This window comes from Pituophis catenifer, unplaced genomic scaffold (assembly GCF_029215685.1).
Source record: "Pituophis catenifer annectens isolate HBS135680 unplaced genomic scaffold, rPitCat1.0.hap2 SCAF_1, whole genome shotgun sequence".
NCBI lineage: Eukaryota > Metazoa > Chordata > Lepidosauria > Squamata > Colubridae > Pituophis > Pituophis catenifer.
This window is the reverse complement of record NW_027256881.1, coordinates 202,836,847-202,861,912: the sequence shown is the minus strand read 5'-3', so window position 1 is coordinate 202,861,912 and position 25,066 is coordinate 202,836,847. Positions and strand designations below refer to the sequence as shown.

General features: G+C 39.2%; 1 protein-coding gene across 2 annotated transcripts in view; it reads left to right on the top strand.

Moving 5' to 3' along the window:
- The window catches only part of PSMD14 (proteasome 26S subunit, non-ATPase 14), a 63,793-nt gene that overhangs the window by 23,405 nt on the left and 15,322 nt on the right, over window positions 1-25,066 (top strand). For both annotated transcript variants that reach the window (XM_070956977.1, XM_070956976.1), the window contains exons 5-8: window positions 1,407-1,478; window positions 2,636-2,755; window positions 3,607-3,677; window positions 4,584-4,734. In XM_070956977.1, the coding sequence (XP_070813078.1) occupies window positions 1,407-1,478; window positions 2,636-2,755; window positions 3,607-3,677; window positions 4,584-4,734 (414 nt within the window). The remainder of the gene's footprint in view (window positions 1-1,406; window positions 1,479-2,635; window positions 2,756-3,606; window positions 3,678-4,583; window positions 4,735-25,066) is intronic.

Below are 25,066 nucleotides of genomic sequence, written 5' to 3'. Positions count from 1 at the left end.
TACAGCTGTTGCCATGAACTGTTCTCTCATTTGTAGTATTTAGAGTGAGGTCATTTGCAGGAGTTAAAAGCAGGATTTCTAAATTGTGGGCTGAATTCTTTGAATCTCTTGTAGATATCTACTTCATCTTTGAAAATTCACATATTGATATTTTAGGGCTAAGTACATCTTCATTATATTTAAATAGTTTAAATAATTTTAAATATAATGAAGCAAACTAATAAAGTGTTAAATAGAAATGCTTATTGCATGCTTAATCATTAGCATATATTGGTGGTGGTGGGTCCTGTGAAGTTATCCTTGGTCACAAACCACAATTAAAAAATTATTTTGTACTACGTCATTATTAATAGGAATTGCATAATTTTAATTTTGCGGTGCTATAGATGGCATTCTGCACTTGAACAATACATAATTTTGGTTTTGGTCGTCATTCACACCTGGGACAATTGTGCTAATTTTTTATTAGCTACTCATAAAGCAAAGAGCAGAGTATTTTGTTCACAGCTTTTCTGCCTAGGGATTGGAGGTCCATTTTTTCTCTCACTGCACCAATGGATCTGCAAAATGCTCCTGTAGCCTTTTTCCAAGTTCTCTTTAACTAAAAACTGATGAAGCAAAGGGAAATTGTGTTTGTGTTGGTGCCAGTTAATCATGCTAGCCTAGCAGCATTTATATTCACACCACTGTAAGAAACATGTAGTTAATTGGAGATTGTGTGTATGTGAGAAGGAGAGAGAGAGGGAGAAAGAACAGTATGTATAATTTATTATTATTATTATTCTGGCTAGATAAATACTGCACAACCAAATAGATTTGACTGGAATTGAGAAATATATAAATAATAATCGGCATTGTATGAATGGGAGAAGGATCTGTGTAATCTTCATAGGTTCAGGGCCAATACTAACAGTCATAGGGTTCACATATTGTGCTAGGATACAATGAGACATGTAAGGTTTTGGCTTAATATATAGAAATAACCACTTTGCTTATTCATCAAACCATGGCACTGGGGTATTGTAGTGTGTGAAGCCAGCTAGTGAAAAACAGGAGTTTATGACAGATGCAGAGTTTGAATAACCAGTAGGTCTTCTAATTCATAGTTCAGTGTCTTACTAAGCTTGTTTTCATATGTGCAGGGAAGAATATTGAGTGTTTCACATAGATGGAAACAACCACAATAGCCTTGTATTCTTCACATGAGTCTTTTTATATGGTCAGGGAAGAAAAAATTGAAACCTTTCAATAGTAGAGTAGAGGTTTGGGATTGCTGCTACCATTTTTGTTTCAAAATTATGCATTTAATAGAACCGAACGTATTCCTGCAGTGTCTTTTTAGATGAAGCTCATTTTATTTATAAAATAGAGTTGTGTATATTATAGAGTGTTGTTTCTTTATCTAGGGACCTCCAACGGATGCACCTGCAGTTGACACAGCTGAGCAAGTTTACATTTCTTCGCTTGCACTTCTAAAGGTAAATATTTGTGTGTTTTTTAAGTATTGTGTAAAGAACTGAATATATTATAAGCGGGATGTTTCTGCTGTGTCTTATATCAAAAGTTACATTTTCAGGGGTATTTAAAAATCAGGTATGAGAAATGGGAAATCAGAAGCTCTCCAGGTGTTGCAAAAGTACAGCTCACAGCAATGGCAAAGGATGCTGAGAGTGACATGGTCAAACAACATCTAGATAACGCTACCTTTCAGATACAGTCATTTGTCATATTCTTAACTTCCATTCAATTTTTCCTCCTGGCCAGTAAAAATTGCTCAACACTTAGCATTTAATGAGTATGTTCAGTTCTCATTGAACTCTTTATGGGTTCTTTGTTCTTCATTTTTTTTCTCCACTGTATATTTTAAGTGGTTGATGACACTGGTAAGTAGCTTTAATTTTACTACTTGGGCAGCTATGTGTTCCATGCCTATAGATGCTTTACACATAACCTCTAAATGTGAATTATTCAAATTATTCATGGTTTTTATATATGGTACAATATAGGATACAAAGTAAAATGGTACTATCTTTATAAGTCCCACTATATGGCATATACTGTATTGCAGGACCCTAAATGAGAAGCTAGCAGGGCATTGATTACAATAGTTAGTCTGTTGTTCTCAAACCTGGGGAATAACTGGCACACTGATCAAAGAAGAGAAAAGCTATTTTATGGTCAGAGACAACATTTGTGCTATAAAAGCAGAGATTTTCCCCACCAGTATCTCACTGTTCTGTGTTATACTCTTCATAGGTCTCCAGATTCTTTTTCCAATGAAGATATTTTGAGCATAAATTTTTGTAGATTGTTTCATACAAACAGAACTAATAGGCATTGGAAGGAATCATATATTTTATAAAGTACTCTCTTCTCTTTTTTAAAGGCATCATCTTCTGAGATATAATCCATTCTCTTGCCAGCCCATTGCTATCAGAAACTTGATTTCTCTAATAATAGTTTGCTATGAATCTTTGTGTAAGACAAGTGATACTATAGTATTTTCAAAGAAAGATGCTTTTGGCCTTACAGCTCTTAAAGATGTGAATCTATAATAGAAAAGTAATTTAAAAATCACCAGAGAATCAAGCACCTGTTCCTTAAATATTATTCAGTAGAATTCTGATCTTTCCAGATGTTGAAGCATGGTCGAGCTGGTGTTCCCATGGAAGTTATGGGACTAATGCTTGGAGAATTTGTTGATGACTACACTGTCAGAGTGATTGATGTGTTTGCTATGCCACAGTCAGGAACGGTGAGTTCTTTCAGTTAGCACATGTGCTATAACACTGTTATAATTGTACCTCAAAAATGTTCTTCCCCAACATGCTTAATTTTTTGAAGAAAATATTCATACATGCAGTGCATATATCCGAACTTATAAATAACACGATTCTCTATGTTCTATATATCTTTTCCAGTCATGAATAGCTATGTTCGTTTGTAACTAGATGTTGTCAGTTGCATGAAGCATTAAAGTCTATGGTAAACAATATGAAAGGTTCAATCTGTCAGGCGCAAACAACCAGGCCCATACTTGAAGATTTCAATTAATTGTTTTATTGCTTAAGCCTATATACAGGATCTTCTCAAACTGGTTGAGACTAGATAAGGTTGAATGGCATTCAAGGGGGGGAGGCGTGTCAGACTTTGCCCTCTTGTGCTCATGTAGGGATTCTAGACTAAATCCATTTTTGACTCTTCAATTTTATTTTTTAAAAAATATTACATTTATACACTTGGGATATTAATTAAAAAGCTGGATTTTTATCTGAAAGCTACTGGCTAAGTGCCATAAATAGTGGTGATTTACTTTTTAAATTGCTCTCAAAGCATGATTAGACTGGATACATGGTAGGGGATGAAGTAAGGTATTTTAGACAAAACAGTCACAGCTCACTTCTTAGAATCTTCTAGGCTTAAATTGCTGTGCACTCCTAAAAGAGAGCAGTGAATACAAATGAATTAAATGTGTTCATTAAAAGAAATATTTTTGTGATTTCTGACATCTCTCTTTGTTGGTAGATCATATTATTATGTCCTGAATCGATCATGAAAGTTTACTTGTACCTAAAATTGCCTTTGTTAATCTGCTTCCAAATGCAGGGAGTCAGTGTGGAGGCAGTTGATCCTGTGTTTCAAGCCAAAATGTTGGATATGTTAAAACAGACTGGAAGGTTAGGATTTTCTTTATTGACTATAAAATATGTTATAATAACAACCAAGTCCTCTTGATTTCCTGTCCTATCATTTATTAGTGTTTAAATATAACCTTGTTTCTTCTGAGTGGTTTATATGATAGATTGCTTACATTTAATAATGGATTTAATATATTGTCAAAAGCCAACTAAGTGTTTTCAGATTCCCATCACTGTTTTTCTTCATGTAAGGAGCAATTACAATATTCAATAAGGTTAAATTTCTGTATTAACACAATAGAAAAGGTAACAACTAACCACCCTTTTCCAACTTTTCAACCATTGTTCTGTATACCCAACAAAAAGTATTTGGAAAAAAACAATTCAAAATATTTTTTAAAAAAATCAGGACTTCATTTGGAATGTCTCAACAGGTGCCATCTTTGTGCTGAAATTTTTATACTGATATAAAAGCTTATAAGAATTAATGTTAACAAAAGTCTTGACCACCAAAGAGAACAGTGCAAATTGCTTTGTGAGGAAATCTCTACTTCTGCTTTAATTGATATTTAATCTTTTGATGTCGTTTGATCCTATCATCCATGCTTGAAATAGATATTCTGCGGTGAAAAGTCAACTTGGCTCTAATGTGTTCAGAGGAGATATTTCCCAAAATGTGGAAAGGAGAAAAATTGGATGGGAGGGGTGGTAACAGGATGAAAAACTGAGAGCCTGACCTACACTTGTTACTACACCTCCCTTAATGCTAGCACTTCTTCACCACATTTTCATGTTTTTATTATAATGTGGTAAGCATAAATATAAATGTTTCTCCTGGCACTTTTTTTTACTTTAGTATTTTCTTATGCTTCTATAAATTACACTGTTGCCTTTCATATATCCTGCTGCAAATAATTGAACTTACCAATGCCTCCTTTTTTTCAGGCCTGAGATGGTTGTTGGCTGGTATCATAGTCATCCTGGTTTTGGCTGTTGGTTGTCTGGTGTGGATATCAATACTCAACAGAGTTTTGAGGCCCTTTCAGAAAGAGCTGTGGCAGTAGTAGTGGATCCCATTCAGAGTGTAAAAGGAAAGGTATGTGCTAGCTTCCCCCCTATTAATGGGGGGAAGTGCCTCTTTTAATGTTTTTTTTTTATCACATCTTGTATTATGGATTCTTTTACATGGAAAAATCAGGAAAATATGATATTTCAACCATCTCTTCAGATAAAAATATGAGAACTATCTTTCCCCCTTTTTTGCTTAAATTAAATATACCTATCTTGATGTATATAGAAATTTTTCACTTCCTTTAATTATTTTCTGTACTTTTGTTCTTGAAGAACTCTTTGGTCTTTATGGGTAAATTAAAAAGAAACTAAAAAAAAATTTTCTACATAGTAGGCATTTCTATTAAATCCAATACAGTTTCTATCTTAGGGTCAAGACTATAAATACAATTTAGGTTGGTAAAACCTTCAATCTTTTCAAAATGAAATAGCAGGTCAAGATAAATTAAATCCTTCTCTAGAGATACATAATGTTCATTCTTGAGATGGAATAGGGTACTTTTTGCATATTCTCCAAAATAAAAATTTCCCTAACAACTTTGCAACCATTCACATTTTAGGGCAAGTTTGCAGATGAATGATTATGCAGAATCCTTATGAAAAGAGATTAACTTGCAAAGCATATTGGGTTATAGTTTGTCCTTTGTTGAAATCTCTTTTGTTCTTGTTTGATTCTTTTTTTATTTCTTTCTAGCCCCATATGCCATTTTCCTATTTCCTGCCTCATGACAGCAGGGAGCAGCTCTATTATCACCTTCACAGAGCTGTCTGCAAATGTGAGAGGCAATTCGATTTTGCTCAGCCACAGGGAGAGTGGATTAGAAAAACTACAGAACATACAGAAATGATGGTTACTGCTTTAAAATACTGCTGAGGTGTTTTGTTTCAGCATGCTTTCCTATTGTATTACAGAATAGTCATTCAATTAATATGTATGACATTTGTGCAATGTTATAAATATTTTAAGTATTTAAGTTTTTGTGTTAATGGATCTGTGATCGTAAGCTGGTTAACCAACTATAAATGTTGCCACTTTCTTGATAGAATGAAATGATCACTTGTATGAGTATAATAATAGCAACATATGGACAAGTTAACTGTTGATTTTCTTTTTAAATGTTAGTATATTTCTATATGTGTGTCCAGTTAACAATCCCTCTCCCCAACAAAAAACCTCAAATGAGGTGACTTAAATATGTAATTGTTAAATACAAAATTATGCTTAGCATTTCAGATTACAATGATACTAGGAAAGGAGAAAAAAAATCTAAGGCAAAGAAATTACTTCTCAGCTTCAAAATTTCCCCTATGATACAAAACTATGCTTTTGTATTATTACAGACTGCCCATTGATTCATATAAAGGTTGACAACTATAGTGAGGATTTGGGCATTGTGGATGTTTCTATATTCTGTATTCCCAAGCATTTTTTGTAATTCACTAACTTTTCTTGATAAATCTGTCTAATATAATCCTATCTCATTAGACACTTATATAATTGATTGGATATATTTATAGTTGATTGGGTAAACTTTTGTATTTCTCTAGAATTCTTAAAAAGTTAATATCTATATTTTCTAAAATTGAACTTAATAAGAGAGATGTGCTTATAGTTCGGAGAATGAATTCTACAAGTGTTCATAGAATATCTCCTTTCCTGACGAATCAGATTAATACTTGAGAATATTCTCCAGCTCCTTTGTGCACCTGAATATTAGGTAGCAGCTGAAATATAGGAGTATTTTTGCTTAACTTGTTGTGCCAACTCTGTTTCTGACAAGGCCTCAGACCTGATGGTATTGCATTTAATCTACATTATTGTAGTGAAGTTTTATATTTACTAGAAACTTCAGAACTTGGGCCAGAATGTTGCAGTGAAAATGCTGGTGTATGCTTTTACCTATCCTGCAAGGAGTGTTACCTATTTACTTTCAATGTTACCAAATAGCCTTCCTGAACATGGTGCCTTCATTCTATACCTAATCCTTTATTTATAAGCAAATCCATAAAATATCAACTTTTCAATCAGCAAAAAGTTCACAAAGATTTGACAGAGCATGTCTTACTTAACTTTGATCAAATAAGACAACTTTATATTCCTCTCTTTTACTTCTAACAGTCTTAATATTTAATCCAAATATTGCAGGATTTGATTTCTCTTCGATTCTTATTTATCCCATTGCACAAATTTCTTCAAGACTTTAAAAACCATTTTTATAACAATAGAAAACAATTTTTGGCCATTCTCTTGGTTAATCATTTTGATTCTTAAAACTTCAACCAGTTTCTTTTGTATATCCAGTGAAGTATCCTTTTCCAAATCATTTTCTTGGCATGTCATTTGTAATTCTACTTCTGGTATTTGTTCCACACCTGTCATTCTTCATAACATATTTTAGATATTGTATATCCATAGAAACAGACATCATTATTGACAGTGTTGACATTACAATTTTTAATTTCTGACTCCATTCTTCAAAGATCTCCTTTAAGGTTTCCGATGTTTTGTGTCATGTTCTAAGTACCAGTATTAACTGGTATCAAGAACATGCCTGCATTTGATGACTTTTTCAATTTGTCATTCTGAAGGTCTTCAATAGCTTTAAAATGGTTAATAGACAATTTCTGAAAGTGAGTAGAAAGTGAGGTTTGCAAATGAAGGGTCCTTTAAAAGGCTCTGCTACATTTTAAGCAAGAGGGATGATCTCGTTATCTCTCAGTGCTCAAACCCATGCAAAACTGATATCCTGTGGTCTTCTTGCAAGCAGCAACCAACTGGAGCATGCGTGGGTGATCTCCCATCCTCACCTTATCCAGAGATGTTCCATGGAGCCAGTCTACTCACTGGTTCCTTGGTCTTTCTTCAGTTGTCAGCTCCACTTTCCTGGAGATGTCTTCAGTTTGCCGTACCTACCCTGGAGGCCCCTATAATCAACCACATTGAGGAAGATGGAATCCAATTCCTATTCCTTTCTTTTTCCAGAAAAATAGAATCAGCTTTTTCATTTTTATAACCCAATATCTGCTACTATCATCATAAGAAAAGAAACCCAAATCACACACTTTGATGCCCCAAGCACAGAAAGAATTGAAAAGATCCGGAAAGATAATTTTATTGGAAAGAAAAGAAAGTACAGATAAAGGTTAAAAGAGTATCTTCAAATTAGTTATTGTTCCAAATACTTTGAGATTGACAAAAAGAAAGCAGCTAGTTGAAAGTATGACAATCCCAAATACATGCCCACTTCTATAACTTTGGAAAATATATCAAATTCCCTTCCAAAAACCAAACTCAATTTCAATGTACTATCTTAATGTATACTTCCATTTCATCAAAGCCTGAATTTATACAAGATTCTTGGCAGAGCTGATTTCTTGAGTGTGGTTTGTAGAAATACCTTGTTGATTTATAACTGCAAACACCAAGAACTGTTGTGTTCCATCTGCTCTGAACACTAGCATGGCACACTTTGGTATGTCTTTGCTTCTCCTCAAGCCACATTGGATCATCTGATCTCTTGATGTTTCTGTAGCTTCAGTTTTTCTTAAGACTTAATTTTTTGTGCTTCTGATGGTTTGTCTTCATTGGCTACTCCACTTTTGTATGGTCTCCAAAAACTAGCTCTTCGCTAATTAGTTGTATACAGCTAGCACTTAACTGGTTCTACATCTGGAGAGTTCTTTGGCCTGTAAGCCAACTGAGAGTGTAATATCTTCATAGTGTCAGAAAATGACAAGTTTTTGGACTTCAATATTTAGGTGGAGAGGTTTGCGTATAACAATGGATGCAAACCCCTCATCTACAATATTCCTATATATATAACATACTCTGTTATTCTGTTGATTCAATTTCAGCCAAATGTACCTTCCTTCCGCTATACCAATGTGTCTCTAAAATATAGAGGAAGAATCCTTAAAATACTTACAGTAGAAACATTCACTAGAAAGGAGGAGCTGAAATGTCCCCATCTTTATAAAATGTCTATCTTTATACAAATGTTGGTTACATGAGCAATCCTATTATGTATTATGAGTAACTTTCAAAAATGGTTCAGCTTGAGTTCTATGCATAGAACACAAGTTCTATTTAGAGACTATATTCTCTATAGTTCTGTTTAGAGCAGCGCTCCCCAAACTTTTAAAACGGGGCCAATTCATGGTCCCTCAGACTGTTGCGGGGCCGGACCAGCTGGGTGGGCATGGGTAGGTGGTCATGTGACTGGGTGGGCGTGGCTACATCATGTGACTGGGTGGGCGTGGCCAATTTAACAGTCTAAAGAATACACATAAATTAAACTTTAATTTGTTTTGTTCCTGGGAGTGTTTTGTTTTGCTTTTGTTTGCACGTTGCTCTTTTGATTGACTTTTCCTTTTACTAAGATCATTTTTTAAGTTGTTTAGGAGTAGTGGTCCACTTCAGGAAACTCAGTTTTTCAGCAATTTTTCTCAGCCCCAAGGAGCTTACAATCAACAAATAGAACAAACCAGGGAAGGCATTGCCTCTCCTTGTTTTGGGTGGGTGGAGGCAAGGGACTCAGCCCAAGAGCTGGGCCTCCTTAGAGAGGCAAAGGAGCAGGTCTACTCCAGAACCTGGAAACAGGCACCTGTTCTGCCCCAGCTCTGGATTTCCGAGGATATAGACACACACCAACGGTCCTTATCAAATTTATTAAGTAGCAAGAATAAACCAAAGTCCGGCAAAGGTTGGCAACCAGCCCAGAAAGCAAGATAAGACTTTTCCAAAAATGCTCTGATGATAATTACAAGTTGTTTCTAGCAAGAAACTTACTAACAGCGTGGGACTTAAATAGGCTAAGGGAGTGGCCAATTATCCTCAAGCCTTACTCTCGAGGAGACCTCCTCCTGAGTAGCCACTCCTGCCTTTTGGCAGCCCTGTGTGCTCGAGCATTGAGGAGAGGCTCCTCCACTTCACGCTCTCCACTTGAAGGAGCCTCTGGAGGTTCTGAAGGCCCTGGCTGAGTCTCTGCCTCTGGCACCACATCCTCTTCAGCCTCCTTGCTGTCTGACGTGAGTGCCTGCTGCGCAGGCTGCTGGCACGACACCACACCAGCCTCCTCGTCGGGATCAGCCACAATCCGCGCAGGCCGCTGGAGGGCCACAACAGCACCCCTCAGCAGCAGCCTTCCACATACTTGGGACTGTTCCCCGGCCAAGTCCCCCAACCAGCACTGGCTCCTTTTGCTCTCCCTCCACTGCTGCTCAGTTCCAGAAAATAGAAGAAGGAAAGGGATGCTTCTCTTCTGGGCTTGATTCCTCTGCTCCCTCCCCAATAGCTCCTTTGCCAAGATAACATGTTTCATTGTGGCTGAAGCAGCAGCCATGAGATCCAGGGAAGCCCCTTCTGCCACAAGGGCCTCCTCTGCCTTCCTGAGCTGAGCTAGACTACCAAGTATAGTAGCCTGCCTTCCCCCTTAATTGGTGGGAAATTAAGGCAAAATGAGGAATTACTAGAGTGGCCTGCCTTCCCAGAAAGTGCTGCCTCTCTCTTCCCCTCCCCATCCCCATCCCAGACCCCAGTTTGACTATTGAAATTAAGGCTGGCTTCCCCTCAGCCCCGCTCTTGATCGGGGAGCCCATAGCATCAATCTGAAACCTAAGAAGAGGGATAGGGGAGCATGGGAAATGTGCTCACATTTTCAATTAAGAAAACTTAAAATCTACAATGCTGCTTTTTCAGAATGCTGTGCCAAAAAAACCCTTTTCTTCAGTGGGGAGGAAGGAAACCACCTTTAGTGCAGGGCTTCTGCTCCCACCGCCACCCTATAACCTGTCCACAGCAGAGATGCCATCCACAGGGCCAGAGGTTGGGGAGGTTCGTGCTGGTGACGTTGCCTCGCTGCCACCTGACAGGCAAAATAAGGTCGACAGGCCTTCTTTATCACGAGGGCCTCCTGGAAGGGATTTTGCCACTCCAGCTCCTCCTCGGCGCGCTCCCCAGGGGCAGATATTATAATTAAACTTTTTCTGCCCCACCGGAACTGGGCAGCAAAGGGTGAGTGTCTTGAGAAAGGCGGGGAGCAGCAGTGGCGGCATTCAAGGCAGGGGATTCGGCTGGTGCAAGGTGCTTCAGGGAAGAGTCAGGGAGGCTTCTGACACCATCATCTTTCACGCACTCCCCTCCCTCCCCATGCATGTCAGTCCTGCCGCCAGCCATGCTAGATGGTGTTCCGGGATGGATTGCTAGTCCCCCCCCCCCCCGCTGTCCTAGTGTTGTGGCCCGCCAGCGGTCTGTACGGATCGTGGCTGATCCCGACGACGAGGCTGGTGCGAGTGCCTGCACAGTCGGCGCTCGCGTTGGATAGCAAGGAGGCTGAAGAGGATGTGGTGCCAGAGGCAGAGACTCAGCCTGGGCCTTCAGAACCTCCAGAGGCTCCTGCAAGTAGAGAGAGCGAAGTGGAGGAGCCTCTCCTCAATGTTCGAGCACGCAGGGCTGCCAAAAGGCAGGAGTGGCTACTCAGGAGGAGGAGGTCTCCTCGATAGTAAGGATTGAGGATAATTGGCTACTCACACTCTAGTAAGTTTCTTGCTGGAAACAACTTGTAATTATCATCAGAGCATTTTTGGAAAAGTCTTATCGTATCTTGTTTTCTGGGCTGGTTACCAACCTTTGCCGGACTGGTTTATTCTTGCTACTTAATAAATTTGATGAGGACCGTTGGTGTGTGTCAATATCCTCGGGAATCCGGAGCTGGGGCAGAACACCTATCTGAAATGCTGCTGCAAGCGTCCCAAGCAAGATTTGGCGAGATGCTTCAGAGAAGAGCCAGGGAGGCTTCTGACTCCACCGTCTTTCGTGTGCTCCCCTCCCTCCCCACGTGTGTCAGTCCTGCCGCCAGCCATGCCAGGTGGTGTTCTGGGAAGCTTCGCTAGCCCCCCCCCCCCGCCATCCTGTCCGAAATGCCGCCGCAAGCGTCCCAAGCAAGATTTGGCGAGACGCTTCAGAGAAGAGCCAGGAAGGCTTCTGATGCAGCCATCTTTCTTGCGCTCCCTTCCCTCTCTGCCGCCAACCTGGCCGCAGTCTGAAAGATCGAGAGGGCCATGCGGGAATAGAAAAGGCAGCGAAACTTGCGAGAGCAGAAATAGGAGAACAAAGCAAGCAAGTGAACCTTCGGCCTACCAGCTGGCCTCTTTATTGTCCTTCACTCTTGAGGCACCCTCTGGAATGGCAGCGGCAGCACAAGTAGCTGCGAGAGGAAGACCCAGACGCCTTCTGGCTCCCCTTGTCACAGAAGCATCAATCCCGCACTCTCTCCTATCTGTTAGCAGCTGCCCCCTTCTCCCTCTTCCTCCTCCCTCTTGGGCGATTCTATGTGAAAAACATGGCAGCTGCTAACGAAGAGCGGAGAGTGTGGGGTTGATGCTTCTGTGACAAGGGGAGCCGGAAAGCGTCTGGGTCTCATCCAGCCTCTCTCCCTCTTGCAGCCACGTGTGCTGCCACTGCCGTCCCAGAGGGCTTTCCTTGGAGGTGAGCCGGCAGGCCGAAGTTTCACTCGCTTGCTTTGTTCTCCTATCTCTGCTCTTGCAAGTTTTGCTGCATTTTCTTTTCCCGCACGCCCCTCCCAATCTTTGAAACTGTGGCCAGAACAGCGGTGGGGAGGGGGGCATGTGGGAGATGGAAGCATCAGAGCCCTCTTCCCCGAAGTTGCCCTGGCCTAAGTGGGCGAAGCTCCCGGGCAATCCCATGTGAAGAAGAGTGTGGCTGCTAGCAGAGACATCCTGAAGTTGGTTCTTCTCTGTGACAAGGGGACCCGGCTGCAGCGGCTCACCCGCCCACTCTCCAGGGCAACACCCCTCCACCTGTGGGCCCACCCACCCACACCCTTCGATCTTACCTTTGCGGCAGTAGCGGTGTGGTAAGCATTGAACGATTGAAATGAGCAGAAATGGGAAGTGTGGCTGGACAGTGGAAGATAAGGGTGATAGCTGGAGGAGGGGCAATGTGGGCGGCATGTGCAGTAGGCAAGGGACCTCCTCCCCAGGGCCCCTGTCAGCCAGGAAAAGCCAGCCATGTGGGGAGTGGCTGGGAGGAGAGGGGCGAGTGGTGGGGCGAGGGGCGGGGCTGAACCCCTCCACTCCACAGGCCAGATACATTGGGTCGGTGGGCCTGATCCAGCCCGTGGGCCATAGTTTGAGGACCTCTGGTTTAGAGCCATGATGGGCAGCAATATCTGAAGAATCCTTCATCAATGTTTCTTACTCTCAAATCAATTAACTAATATTAGTCTATTCTCTCCTACCCCTTTTGTCATTCATACTCCCTCTGGCAGTTCTTTCCGGCCATCCAACCTTTACCTTCAGTGATTCTCAATGTTAGTATACTGTCTGCCATCCACAGTTTGTTCCACTTTGTTCCCAGAGCCAGCTAATTTCTTTTTCCTAGCCTGCATAACTCAGTCCCACAAGTAGACCACACTAAGAGAAACCATGTAGGCATAAAGCTACTTTTATTTTTTAAAAAAACTATAGTAACAGAATCTTGCAACTCTGAATGTACTTCCTCTCTCTTCTTTATTTTCATATAAAAAAGAGATGTTGTCTAAGGCATTTTTGAAAATCTCTTTGTTAGTATGAGCTAAAGCTTCATTTATGTAATTACTACACAATCTTTAACATGTTCAGAAATATTTTCTTACTAAACTGAGAAACAGAATGACCATGGTCGGGCAAAAAGGCAGTGGGAGTAGGAGTGACTTCTGTTTTCCTGCCAGCTTCCCCCTAGATTTTCCTTATAGGAAGTTTATAGGGAGCATTGAAATGATGATCATGTGACTGCTGCTGACCATTGCAACACTGAAGCAGCCACAACTTTGCCAAATTTCAATTCTATGGCTGTCATGGATCCCACATTTTGGATGCATTCTGTAAGTTAACCCATTTGTGGTATATTTATTCAAAAATTGTTGCCCTGATGCACTATTTCACCCAGCTGAAGGTTACAAATAATCAAACCAACAGGAGAGTTTTAGACGTATATAGATTGCCAGGACAGGAAACTTTTAGTTGTATATACATTGCCTTTATAACAGATCTTCCCTCTGTCCGTCAAGGCATTTTTAATATTTTCTACAATGGCTTTCTCTATTTTTTCTAATCTGGGCTTTCCCTTCTTGCTGCTTCATGTTTGGAGAGTCCTGCTGAACAATGTTCAATAATTCATAAGTTGTGGGTTTTTTTTAATGTTAAGCATGGTTGTAGACTGGACAAGTTTTCTCCTGATATAATTTCTGTTGAATTAGTAGCTGAATTAGTAGCTTTAGATTCAGCCGTAGTACTTTTAAATGTAAATTGCTTCAGTTTAATGTTTATATTTGTTATTCTGCAGTGAATGCTTCCCATTTTAAAATACTTTAATCTAAGTTATTTTGATGAAATAATTGTCTTATTTGGGTAAATACTCAAAATTTAACAGACCTGAAAAGACCACTTTTTTTTTTAAACCTACAGTGCTGATTCTCTGAACTTTGTGCATTACAATGAACAAGTACAGTGGTACCTCGGTACTTGTTAATTGATTCCGGGAGGCACAATGAGTACCAAAAATGACAAGTACCAAACAAATTTGTTTTGGCTAGAAAGGGTTATGAGGCCGCCAACACAAACAAATTCTAGCTTGCACCTCGCGTACCAAACAAACGAGTACCAGGACAAAATTTTCACATCAAAATATGTTGAGTACGAAATCTGACAAGTTTCAAAGCAGTCGAGTACCAAGGTACCATTGTAATTGATTCTTTCAGATCTGTAATGAAAGAAAGGACAACCCCAAATATGTGACTGAATGGCTTGGAACTAATTTACATAGCTTTAGGTAAGTTATCTCTACTTCTATTTCTAGTAGCATTTATAGGGTGCCTAGTAGGGAACAGGAAAGAGATTGCAAAAAGTACAGTTTGTTTGTTTTTTTAAAGCATTTATATGGCTTCACAATTTGTATGACTCTGGACAGCATACGAAAGAAAAAGAAAAGAAAATCCAACAATGGAAAAGAAACAGAACATTAAAATCAAATAGTAAATAGCAAACATGGCTAAATCTATGGTTACTAAAAATGAGGATTCCACTGATTCTGATCCAAAAGGACCTTTGCTAGATCAGAATTCTAGGGTACCCATTTTAAACTGTATTAATTAGGGTCTATTAAAAGCTGACCTGTATTAAAGCTAGTTTCAATATCACAATTTGGCTCTGAACAATTTTTGTAATAAATGGGATCTTTATTTTATTTTATTTATTTATTTTTCATATTTGTATACCGCCCTACTCCCGAAGGACTCAGGGCGGTGAACAGCCATAATAAATACAAATACATATAGAAGTTAAAAACTATTAAGAAACAGATTAAGTAATTTAGGCTCAAAGATTAAAAAACATCCAAATTTATCTAAAGAGGTTTAAAACCCAATTTAAAAGCCAGTTTAAAAGCCAATTAAAAAGGGAGAGTTAGGCCAGACCAGCTTGTTGGAATAGAAATGTTTTCAGGGCACGGCGGAATATGCGTAAGTCTTGGATGTTTCGTAACTCCGGGGGAAGCCCGTTCCAGATGGTAGGTGCCCCCACAGAAAAGGCTCTCCCCCTGGGGGCCGTCAGTCGACATTGTTTGGCCGACGGCACCCTGAGGAGTCCCTCTCTATGGGAGCGAACTGGTCGGTGAGAGGCTATTGGTGGCAGGAGGCGGTCTCGTAAGTACCCTGATCCTGAGCCATGGAGCGCTCTAAAGATAGTAACCAAAACCTTGAAGCGCACCCGGAAGACCACTGGGAGCCAGTGCAGCTCGCGCAGGAGGGGGGTTACATGAGAGCGCCACATTGTTCCCATTACCACCCGCGCGGCCGCATTTAGGCACACAAGTAGATGAAAATAATGATACAATTGGCTGTCTAAATAAAATTTCAGAAAATCAGCGGCTAGCATCCATAATCACATTTATAGACCCAGAATTAGCCAAACATACAAACTTAGATATATCAGATACACTGGCGACAAGAGTATGCAAATTTGGATATGCTGATGATTTGGCCATAGCAGTACAAAAAAAACCAAAAACCCACCACATAGAAGTGACAGTCTCCTGTCCAAAAATCTTAAGATCTTGGAAAAATTCTTCACTGATTGGAAGTTTACTCTAGTACTAGCGAAACAATAACTATGTGCTTCCACCTTAACAACAAACTAGCATATGAAGTCCCCAAATTCTGCTTCAACAACAACTTACTACCCTATAACACCCGTCCAAAGTACCTTGGAGTAACATTGGACCAGACTCTCACCTATAAGATACAACTAGAGAATATGGTGGCAAAAATCAATACTAGGAGCAACATACTTCAAAAATTATGTAGAACTAAATGGGGGGGGGGCTTCAGCTGCCACCCTCAGGTCATCAGCACTAGGGCTGATCTACGCAGCAGAATACTGTGCCCCTGAATGGCTTTATAGCTGCCATGCTAATAAACTAGATGCCAAACTCAACAACACCATGAGGATTACAACCACTGTATTAAAACCACTCTGATAATCTGACTTCCTGTTCTGAGCCATATAGCATTGCCAGCTTTATAAAGGCAAGATACAGTAGTGAGAGAATACAGAAAATTATAAACAATTCCTACCTACCATGCTGACCTTCCTCATTTATTAGCCAGAAGACTTAAATCCAGGTAGCCCGCAACATTTGCCCAACAACTTTCATATTGATTCCCAATGAGTTGTTGAATGCCCAGATGTATAAATTATCCCACAAAAAAAGATTAGGCTAGAATAGAATAGAGTTCTTCTAGTCCAGCCCCCTTCTCAAGCAGGAAAACCTATACAATCTCAGATAAGTGACTGCCCAGTCTTTTCTTAAAAACCTCCATGATGGAGCCCCTATGATTTCTGAAGGCAAGCTGTTCCACTGGTTAACTGTCCTTAACTGTTAGGAAGTTTCTCCTTAATTCCAGGTTGCTTCTCTCTTTGATCAGTTTCCAACCATTATTTCTTGTCCTGCCCTCTGATGCTTTGGAGAATAATTTGACCCCCTCTTCCTGAATAGGATTTGTACTTTGTATGGCATCTGCCAAGACTCACTGTATGAATGTGGCATAGTATTCACCTCTCAATGTGACTGCAGGATCCCATGTCAAACTATAGGTCCCATCATGACTGGTTGTAAGCTGAGGGCATATACCAGTCCAGTATCTGATTTTTTAAAAATAATAAATGATGATGTGCTTCATTGGTGAGATGGCCTAAACATTGGTATTTGAACATAGATCCTTTTAACACTTTTATTTCATTGTGTTTTATTAATCTGGGTGAAATATTAATATATATTGCTAGTCTATGTATGATATGACATACATTATTATTAAATAATAATAATAACCGAAGAGTCCATGAAAGCTGTCCACAGCATACTCAACCTAATAACCAAATACACCCACACAGAAATACCCAGAATCATGGATCTTATCAACCTCTGCCTAACCACTTACCTTCAATTTGATGGACAGATATATCAACAAAACAGGGACAGCCATGGGATCACTGCTTTCAAGACTCATAGCAGAGACCATAATGTAATGCCTGGAATTGATAGCACTCCCATGCATACAACTCAAAATATGGATCTAATATGTAGATGACCTTTGTCATAATAATAAAAAAAGGACCAACTAGAGAACACACTGCAACCATTAACATCTTCAGAGGTACAACATTCACAGGAGAAGAAGAAAACAGCACGTTATCCTTTCTGAATATCCTTATCAGCAGAGATAGCAATGGCAACACAGGTTTATTGAAAACCACCCACACCCATCAAGTGCTCCATTACCAAAGTGACAACCCAACCTCCCACAAGAGAAGCTGTGTAAGAACATTATTTAGACTAACATAAACACACTGCAACAACTTTGAACATCAGAAAAAGGAAATACAGTAGATCATCTATGCAACATCTTCCAACAAAATGAATATCCATACACCTTCATCAAAAAGTTTCCTGACCACTCAATGCAATATAGTACAACCAGCACAACTATGAAAAGGATAACACTGCCATACATCAAAAACATCTCAAAATTTTTTTTATTTTTTTTTTCCCCCTTGGAGACCTGATATTGTTGTTGATTGGAAAGAAGTCTTTCTTGCTTTTTTTTTAACAAAGCCTGCCTGGGCGGAAACATGGCACTGAGACTCATAAAGTCAGATAAACAAGAAGGGGGGGGGATTCCCCCACCAACAACTTAAAGGAACAAGTCTTAACTCTTCAGTCTCAGAAACCTGATTTTAATATAATAGAATTTTTTATAGAAGAGATTGAAAGAAGGGAGGAGATTGTGAATCAGCAATTTGAAAAATTTAAGCAGGAAATTAAAGAATTGGTGAAATCTAAGTTTGATTTTTTGGAGAAAAAACTCTCAAAAGTGGCTAATGGTTTTATAGAATTTATGATACAGTTGGACACAAATACTAATGTACTAGAGTCTAAAATGGAAGAAATTCAAGATAAATTGGACAATAGAATTCAAAAAATTGAAAATGACTTGATAAACATTCAGGATAATAGCTTAGAAGAAAAACCTAAAATGGATGCTGATCAAAAGTATGGTAATGCAGAAAATCTGCAACAGAAGATTGAAAAAGAGATTTTAATGGTACAATATAATTTTACAGAATATGCGATAAGATTAAGAGGTTTGCAGGAAAATAATAGAGATGATTTAAGGAAAATATCTTCTGAATTTCTAGCTGGGATTCTAAAGGTTCAACCTGACGAAGTGTTTTGTAGGATTGACAGAGTTTATCGAATCAACTCCTGGATTGCCAAGCAAAGGCAATTGCCTAGAGATGTGGTGATTTATTTTACAGATAAAGAAATTAGGAATAATATCGTGCAAAATTCCTTCAATTCTAATTTGCAATTGCATGGAAGAAAGATTTGGATTTACAAGGAACTCCCACCTAAGATATTGATGGAAAGGAAGAAATTTGGTTTTCTGGTGAATGAGTTAAAAAAGAGAAATATCTCATTCAGGTGGGACGCCCCAGTTGGTATTATATTTAGATATCAAGGAGAAAGATATCAGCTAAATACTGTTGAAAGAGCGGAAGAATTTTATCAAAATAGGTTGAAAATGAACTTAACATCTTCAGGTATAATACAGGATAAGCAGAAGGAGCCGGAAATAAAGGTAAAATATCGAAATACAGAGACTGTACCAGATGAATTGCCTTTGGATTCATTGGATACCCCAGCTGGACTATCTACAAATTTGAGAGAAGTGGCATCTAACCTTAATGTGATGACTTATCAAGGCAAGGATAAGCATGGAAACCAATTAGGGGAAATACAAGGGATAAAAAAGAAACATGAGATACAAAAACAAAACCAACAAGACCAATCTACAAAGCAGAACAAAATCCGACCAGATGATACACAATTTGTAGAAAAGAAACCAGGATGGAAACCAAACTCACAAAAAGAAAAGAAAAAAAGAAATAGGTGGCACAAAAATAGAAATTTCTAAATCAGGCAACAGTGAAGCCAGTGACTTTAAAATATGAATGATTATGTGTAAACACAGAAGAGGCGACGTATTGGTTAATATCATCCTGAAGATTGTGGCAGATCTCTGCATGGCCGTAATTTGGGGACGTGAAATGAGCCTTAAACTGATGGATTTGAATTATCCATTTTGGAATTTTTTTTTTGTGTTGATAAACATATTATATTATCTTGAATTACAAGGCAAGAGAATTATGCTGGGGCATGCAGAAGATCGGGTTGTTACCCACTACGATGATGGGAATTAATAATCCTGATGAAACCCACAATTATTACTATATGGAATATAATTATAATGTCACTCGGGTAGTTGTTTTTACTTTTATACATATAAGAAGATATTTACTACTGATGGGGGCAGATATGATTGAAGATCCTGAATAAACTGTTGCATCAGCAAGCTATGTTACCCGATTATGGATGTTGGTTCTACCAATCCAGTGGAAAGACCTTAAAGAAGATACTATATGGATTATAAATTTAAAGTCATTGTCTTTTCTTTTTTTTTATTTAGATATAATGGAAAATATAGACATATATTTTTAAGTAGTGTAGGCAGTGAATCAAAGATATTAAGAAAGGTTGTGTATGGTAATTTTGCATGATAGTGGGTGAATAAGCTAGTTAGTAGATTGATTAGTCTAAGAAAAGGGATTTTTAAGTGATATATTTAGGGGAGTGGAGGAAATGGATAGAGTGGAATAAATGTTAAACTAGATTTTATGGGGAAGGCTGCTTTGAAATGTTATAGTAATATACATAGAAGATTAAATGTTAAAGTAGGACTTATTGTATAGTTTTAAAGTGGAGAAGTTATTTTATAATGTCATAGTATAATGTCTTTTTTTTTCCTTTTTTTCCTTTCTTTTCTCTTTTCTGAAATGTATGGATAAAGGGGGATGTTATAATATTAATAATATTTTTAGTAAGTAAAGGTCAATATCTAGAGGAGGGAGTAAGTAATCTGTTATGAATTAGGTTTTTTTTGTTTTTTGTTATGAAGAAGTCACGGGGGGGATGGGTGGGGAGGGGGAGGGAGAGGGGGAAAAAAAAGGGGGGAAAAATTTGTATTTGAAAACTTTTTCAATAAAAAACATCTCAAAATCCATCAACAGACTATTATAAACACCGCATAGCATACAAACCAACTAAATATGTCCAAAACATCCTAAGGAAATCAAAAGACCCAACAGCCCCAGAAAAAAAACCAGGGATCTTCTACAACATACGGTACAAGTAATAGCCACTACATAGGACAAACAGGCAGAAGACTTAGCAGAGTGCATCCATGAACATCAACTAGAAATCAGAAGATACGATGAAAACTTCTTAATTTCACAACACATGGACAGACTTGACCATAGTTTCAACTGGGAAACTATGGCCATCCTAGACCAAGCCAAGTCCAAAAATGTGAGAGATTTCCTGGAAGCCAGGCACTCTGACAAATCGACCATTAGTGTCATGTAGACATAAACATCTTGATACCATTCAGAAGAGACAATCAACAAACCAAAGACCAGAACACCCCCTCACCAGCAATCAACATCCAGATGAGCAGAAATTAACACCTAGATTAACGTTTGAGCAACAATCAAGAAGTAAACAATATCCCAATCAAGCAACCTTTGAACAAACTAACAGTAAATATCCCAACCAAAGAACCACCAAGACCACTCCCACCAACACTGACAGGGCAAGCCACTAGAACAGGAGTGTCAAACTTGCATCATCACGGTGGTGTCGTGACATATCAAAAAAAAAATTCCCCTCGCTAAACCGGGCATGTGTGTGATGCATCCGGCCCAAGGGCTGCGAGTTTAACAGCCCTGCACTAGAATATAAAATGAGAGCAAACCCCATTCCCTAGAACAGTGATGGCTAACCTTTTTGCCGTCGTGTGCCAAAAGCGGGGTGGGAGAGCGAGGGGTGGAGCGCGCGTGTGTGCACACCCTCATAATTCAATGTGCCCCACCCCCATGCATGCACGCGCAACTCCCCTGCGCTCCCACTGCTTTTGGCCAGAAAGCCTCCAGAGGCTTTCTAGGAGCCTGGGGAGGGCAAAAATGGCCTTCCCCAACCCCCCGGAGGCCAGAAATGGCCCGTTTCCCAACTTCTGGTGGTCCTGAAAGGCCTGAAAATCAGCTGGCTAGCATACGCATGCAGGCTGGAGCTGAGCTAGGGCAACACTCACATGCCCACAGATATGGCTCCGCATGCCACCTGTGGCACGCGTTCCATAGGTTCACCATCACGGACCTATACCATTTCAGATAAGTGACTATCTAGAGCAGCAATGGCTAACCTTTTTGTTGTTGCGTGCCAAAGGAGGGGGAGCGCGGGGGGGTTGCGCGCGCGCATGCCCACACCCATAATTCAATGCACTCTGCATCCCGCACATGTGCGCATGACCCTTCCGCGCTCCCCCACTTTTGGCATGTGATGGCATGGTGGGCCCGGTAGGCCTGTTTTTCACCCTCCCCATGCTCAGAGGCTTTCTTGGCTCCAGAGCCTTTCTAGGAGCCTGGGGAGGGCGAAAATGGCCTTCCCCACACACACCCAGAGGCCCTCCAGAAGCCAGAAATGGCCCATTTGCCAACTTCCGGTAGGACAGGAAGGCCCGTTTTTTACTCTCTCCAGGTTCCAGAGCCTTTCTAGGAGCCTGGGGAGGACAAAAACGGCCTCCGCCTCAGAGGCCCTCCAGAGGCTGGAAACAGCCTGTTTCCCGATTTCTGATGGGACCAGAAGGCCCAAAAATCAGCTGGCTGAGCTAGGGCAATGCTTGTGTGCCCACCAATATGGCTTCGCGTGCCACCTGTGGCACTCGTGCCATAGGTTCGCCATCACAGCCCTAGAATATGTTACTTAGTTTGGGTAATGAACCGTCTATAAGAAAACAACCAAGCACAGCAAACACCAAGGAGCCCTTATTTCAATCCTAGAAATATTCTCCTTTTATCAAAATCAGTGGGTTGCCCATTTTTAAAAACTGACAGAGAATCCAATGCTAGTTCACCCCCTCATTATATAGTAATACACTGGACAAATTTAGAATTGTGAGCAAGGAGTGCAGGTAACTTATACAGGTAGTCCTCAACTTACGATTACAATTGAGTCCAAAAATTCTGTTGCTAAGTGAGATGTTTGTAAGTGAATTTTGCCTCAATTTTGCCTTTCTTGCCACAGTTGTTAAATGAATCACTGCAGTTGTTAAGCAAGTAAAACAGTTGTTAAGTGAATCTGCCTTATTGACTTTGTTTGTCAGAAGGTTGTAAAAGGGAATCACATGACCCTGAGACACTGCAACGGTCATAAATGTGAATCAATTGTAAACCACGTGACCAGGGGGATGCTGAAACGGTCATAAGTGTGAAAAATGGTCATATCTCACTTTTTTCAGTGCTGTTGTAACTTTGAACCGTCTCTAAGCAAACTGTTATAAGTCGAGGACTACCTGTAATTCAATTTCTAGAACACTCACCAATGGCTAAGTTGCTTGGGGAATTCTGGGGGAAAAAACTCACTTTACAGAAGAGAGATTCATAAATAGGAGATTGAATCTGTTTATTGATGTCTAACTGAGAGGTATCAGTTTCACATATTCTTTACTAAGAACTTCAGCTGAATGATAGTAAGTACTAGCCAGCATTTGTAACTATGCACAACTATATAACCATATTTTACGCCTCATGATTAGTCCATATTCTGAAGAAAAAAAAAAAACCCAGAAGATATGGATCCACACAGCTAGAATCTTATTCCCTCCGTAGCTTCACATGTTCAGCTTAAACTGTGGTTTGCCATGTTTGACTGAATCAGTGGACATTCTGAAACATATCCAGAAATTATACTTGGCTGGTTTCTGATTCTCCATCTGGAATGTAGGCTCTAATAAGCTTGACATCGCAGTGAACTTTGGTTAGTACTAAACAAGCAATAGAGAAAAATGTGTACTGTGTTAGCATGTGGAGAGGGAAGGAGGATAAAGAAATGTATGAGTTTGCAGCTCATTTGCAGTTGGAAGTTCATTTGAATTAAGCTCTTGTGTATTTCCAGCTTCATTTCTCTTCCATTTTTATCTCATGTTTTCTTTCTGCCTAGTAATTATTTTATAGATAAAATATACATATATATGGCATACAAATAATAATTGCATGGTTGGGTTTTTTATTGCCTTCTCAGCTGTGTGTAGTTATATTAGATAGTTGAATAAAAGTTCCAAATAGAACGCTTCATTAAACATAGAGAAACTTCATGCTGAAGGTGTTTTTTTAATGCAATAACACTCAATTTGGTATACTTCAGAGCAGACAGTTATTTTTGCTTGTTAAACTGAAAGGGTTATTTTAGTTTACTTCCTTTTTCTAAATGAAAAAGTTTTTTTGAGTACACTTTTGATTTAATAGTATTAATTTTTAAATGCCTTTTACCATGGGAGATGTAGAATAATCCATCTCTCTTTGGAAAGACATAAAGCTTGGAAACTTGTGGTTTTTCTGCTTTTGGGGTTACAAATGCATGCCTTTGCTTGTCAGACTAAATGTATTATTCTGTAGCTGTCTCTCCATTCTGGATATTCAGGTTGCATAGTAAACCTGACCAAAGCAAGCAAATCCTCCAAGGATAAAGAAAGAAAATGTATGCACTCCTAGGAATCTTTTTTTCAGAGTTAAAATTGACATTTTTATAAATAATTACCATGTGTAAGACCTCAAAACTCACAATCACAGCAATTCGGTGGTATGCATTTGGCATGAGTCAATTTCTGTTCTTAGTGCTTTTCATTGGAAATGGCATAAAAGTAAGATTTCTCTGAATTTTTTATGCTGTGGGCTTAGAGGGGACCCAAGATGTTCTTTGGTCACGGTTGTTTAAGTGTGCACACCAGCATAAATATCAAAGTGGTCATAAACTTCAGCTGCACTTCGAGGGTCATAGTTCCATTTAATTTTTCAAAGAATCTAGAAACCAACTAAGCAGTCGATAACAGTTCAGTTGCAGGTGATAAAGGAGATTTTAGATGGGACATCACTTCTCCTTCCACACCTGGCAATAGTTACATTATAGCCTTTACACAGGATTTCTTATACAATGCTGTTTACTTATAAATGTGCATGAACAATGGCTGGATGCTTGAATTGCAAAGCACCTTAATGCATTTTTGAAAGATAGCTTCTATTTGCCATGGGGCTTCGGGGACATTTTCCTCAAATACAGCGACGTCAGAAAGGACTTCAGTTCTAACTAACAGTGCTAAGTTAACTGATTGCAGTCCATCACTTAAGATATTACACCTATATTAGGAGTTTGTTCTCCCCCCTCCCCACCAAAAGTACTGTAGTGATATGTTGAGTTATTTAAGAAGTAGATATCTGGAGGTATATGGGCACTTGTCAATTGTAATACCTCTGGAAAAAGCTTAATTATAACAAATAAATGCATTGCTGAAAGACTTGTAAGTAATAAAAATATGCTAGAAGCAGTGTCCAGAGATGGAGTTGTATATAACAGTGGGATGATTTGGTGAAAAAGTTACTAGAAGAGCTGTTTGAAAGCCGTCTTTTGATAAAGGTAAGCGATGGTGTAGATTATTGATTTGAATAACAACTGAAAGTAAGATGGATAGTATTTTCCAGATAGTGATGATTTGTAAGAAACAGATGTAAATAAAAATGTGGTTTTGATTTTTTTTTATGTAGTTTTCAAATATTGGGTATCCTACTTGCAGTCATTGCAATTACTAAAGAATCTATGCTTTTTAATTCCATGCATCCTACAAACTAATTAT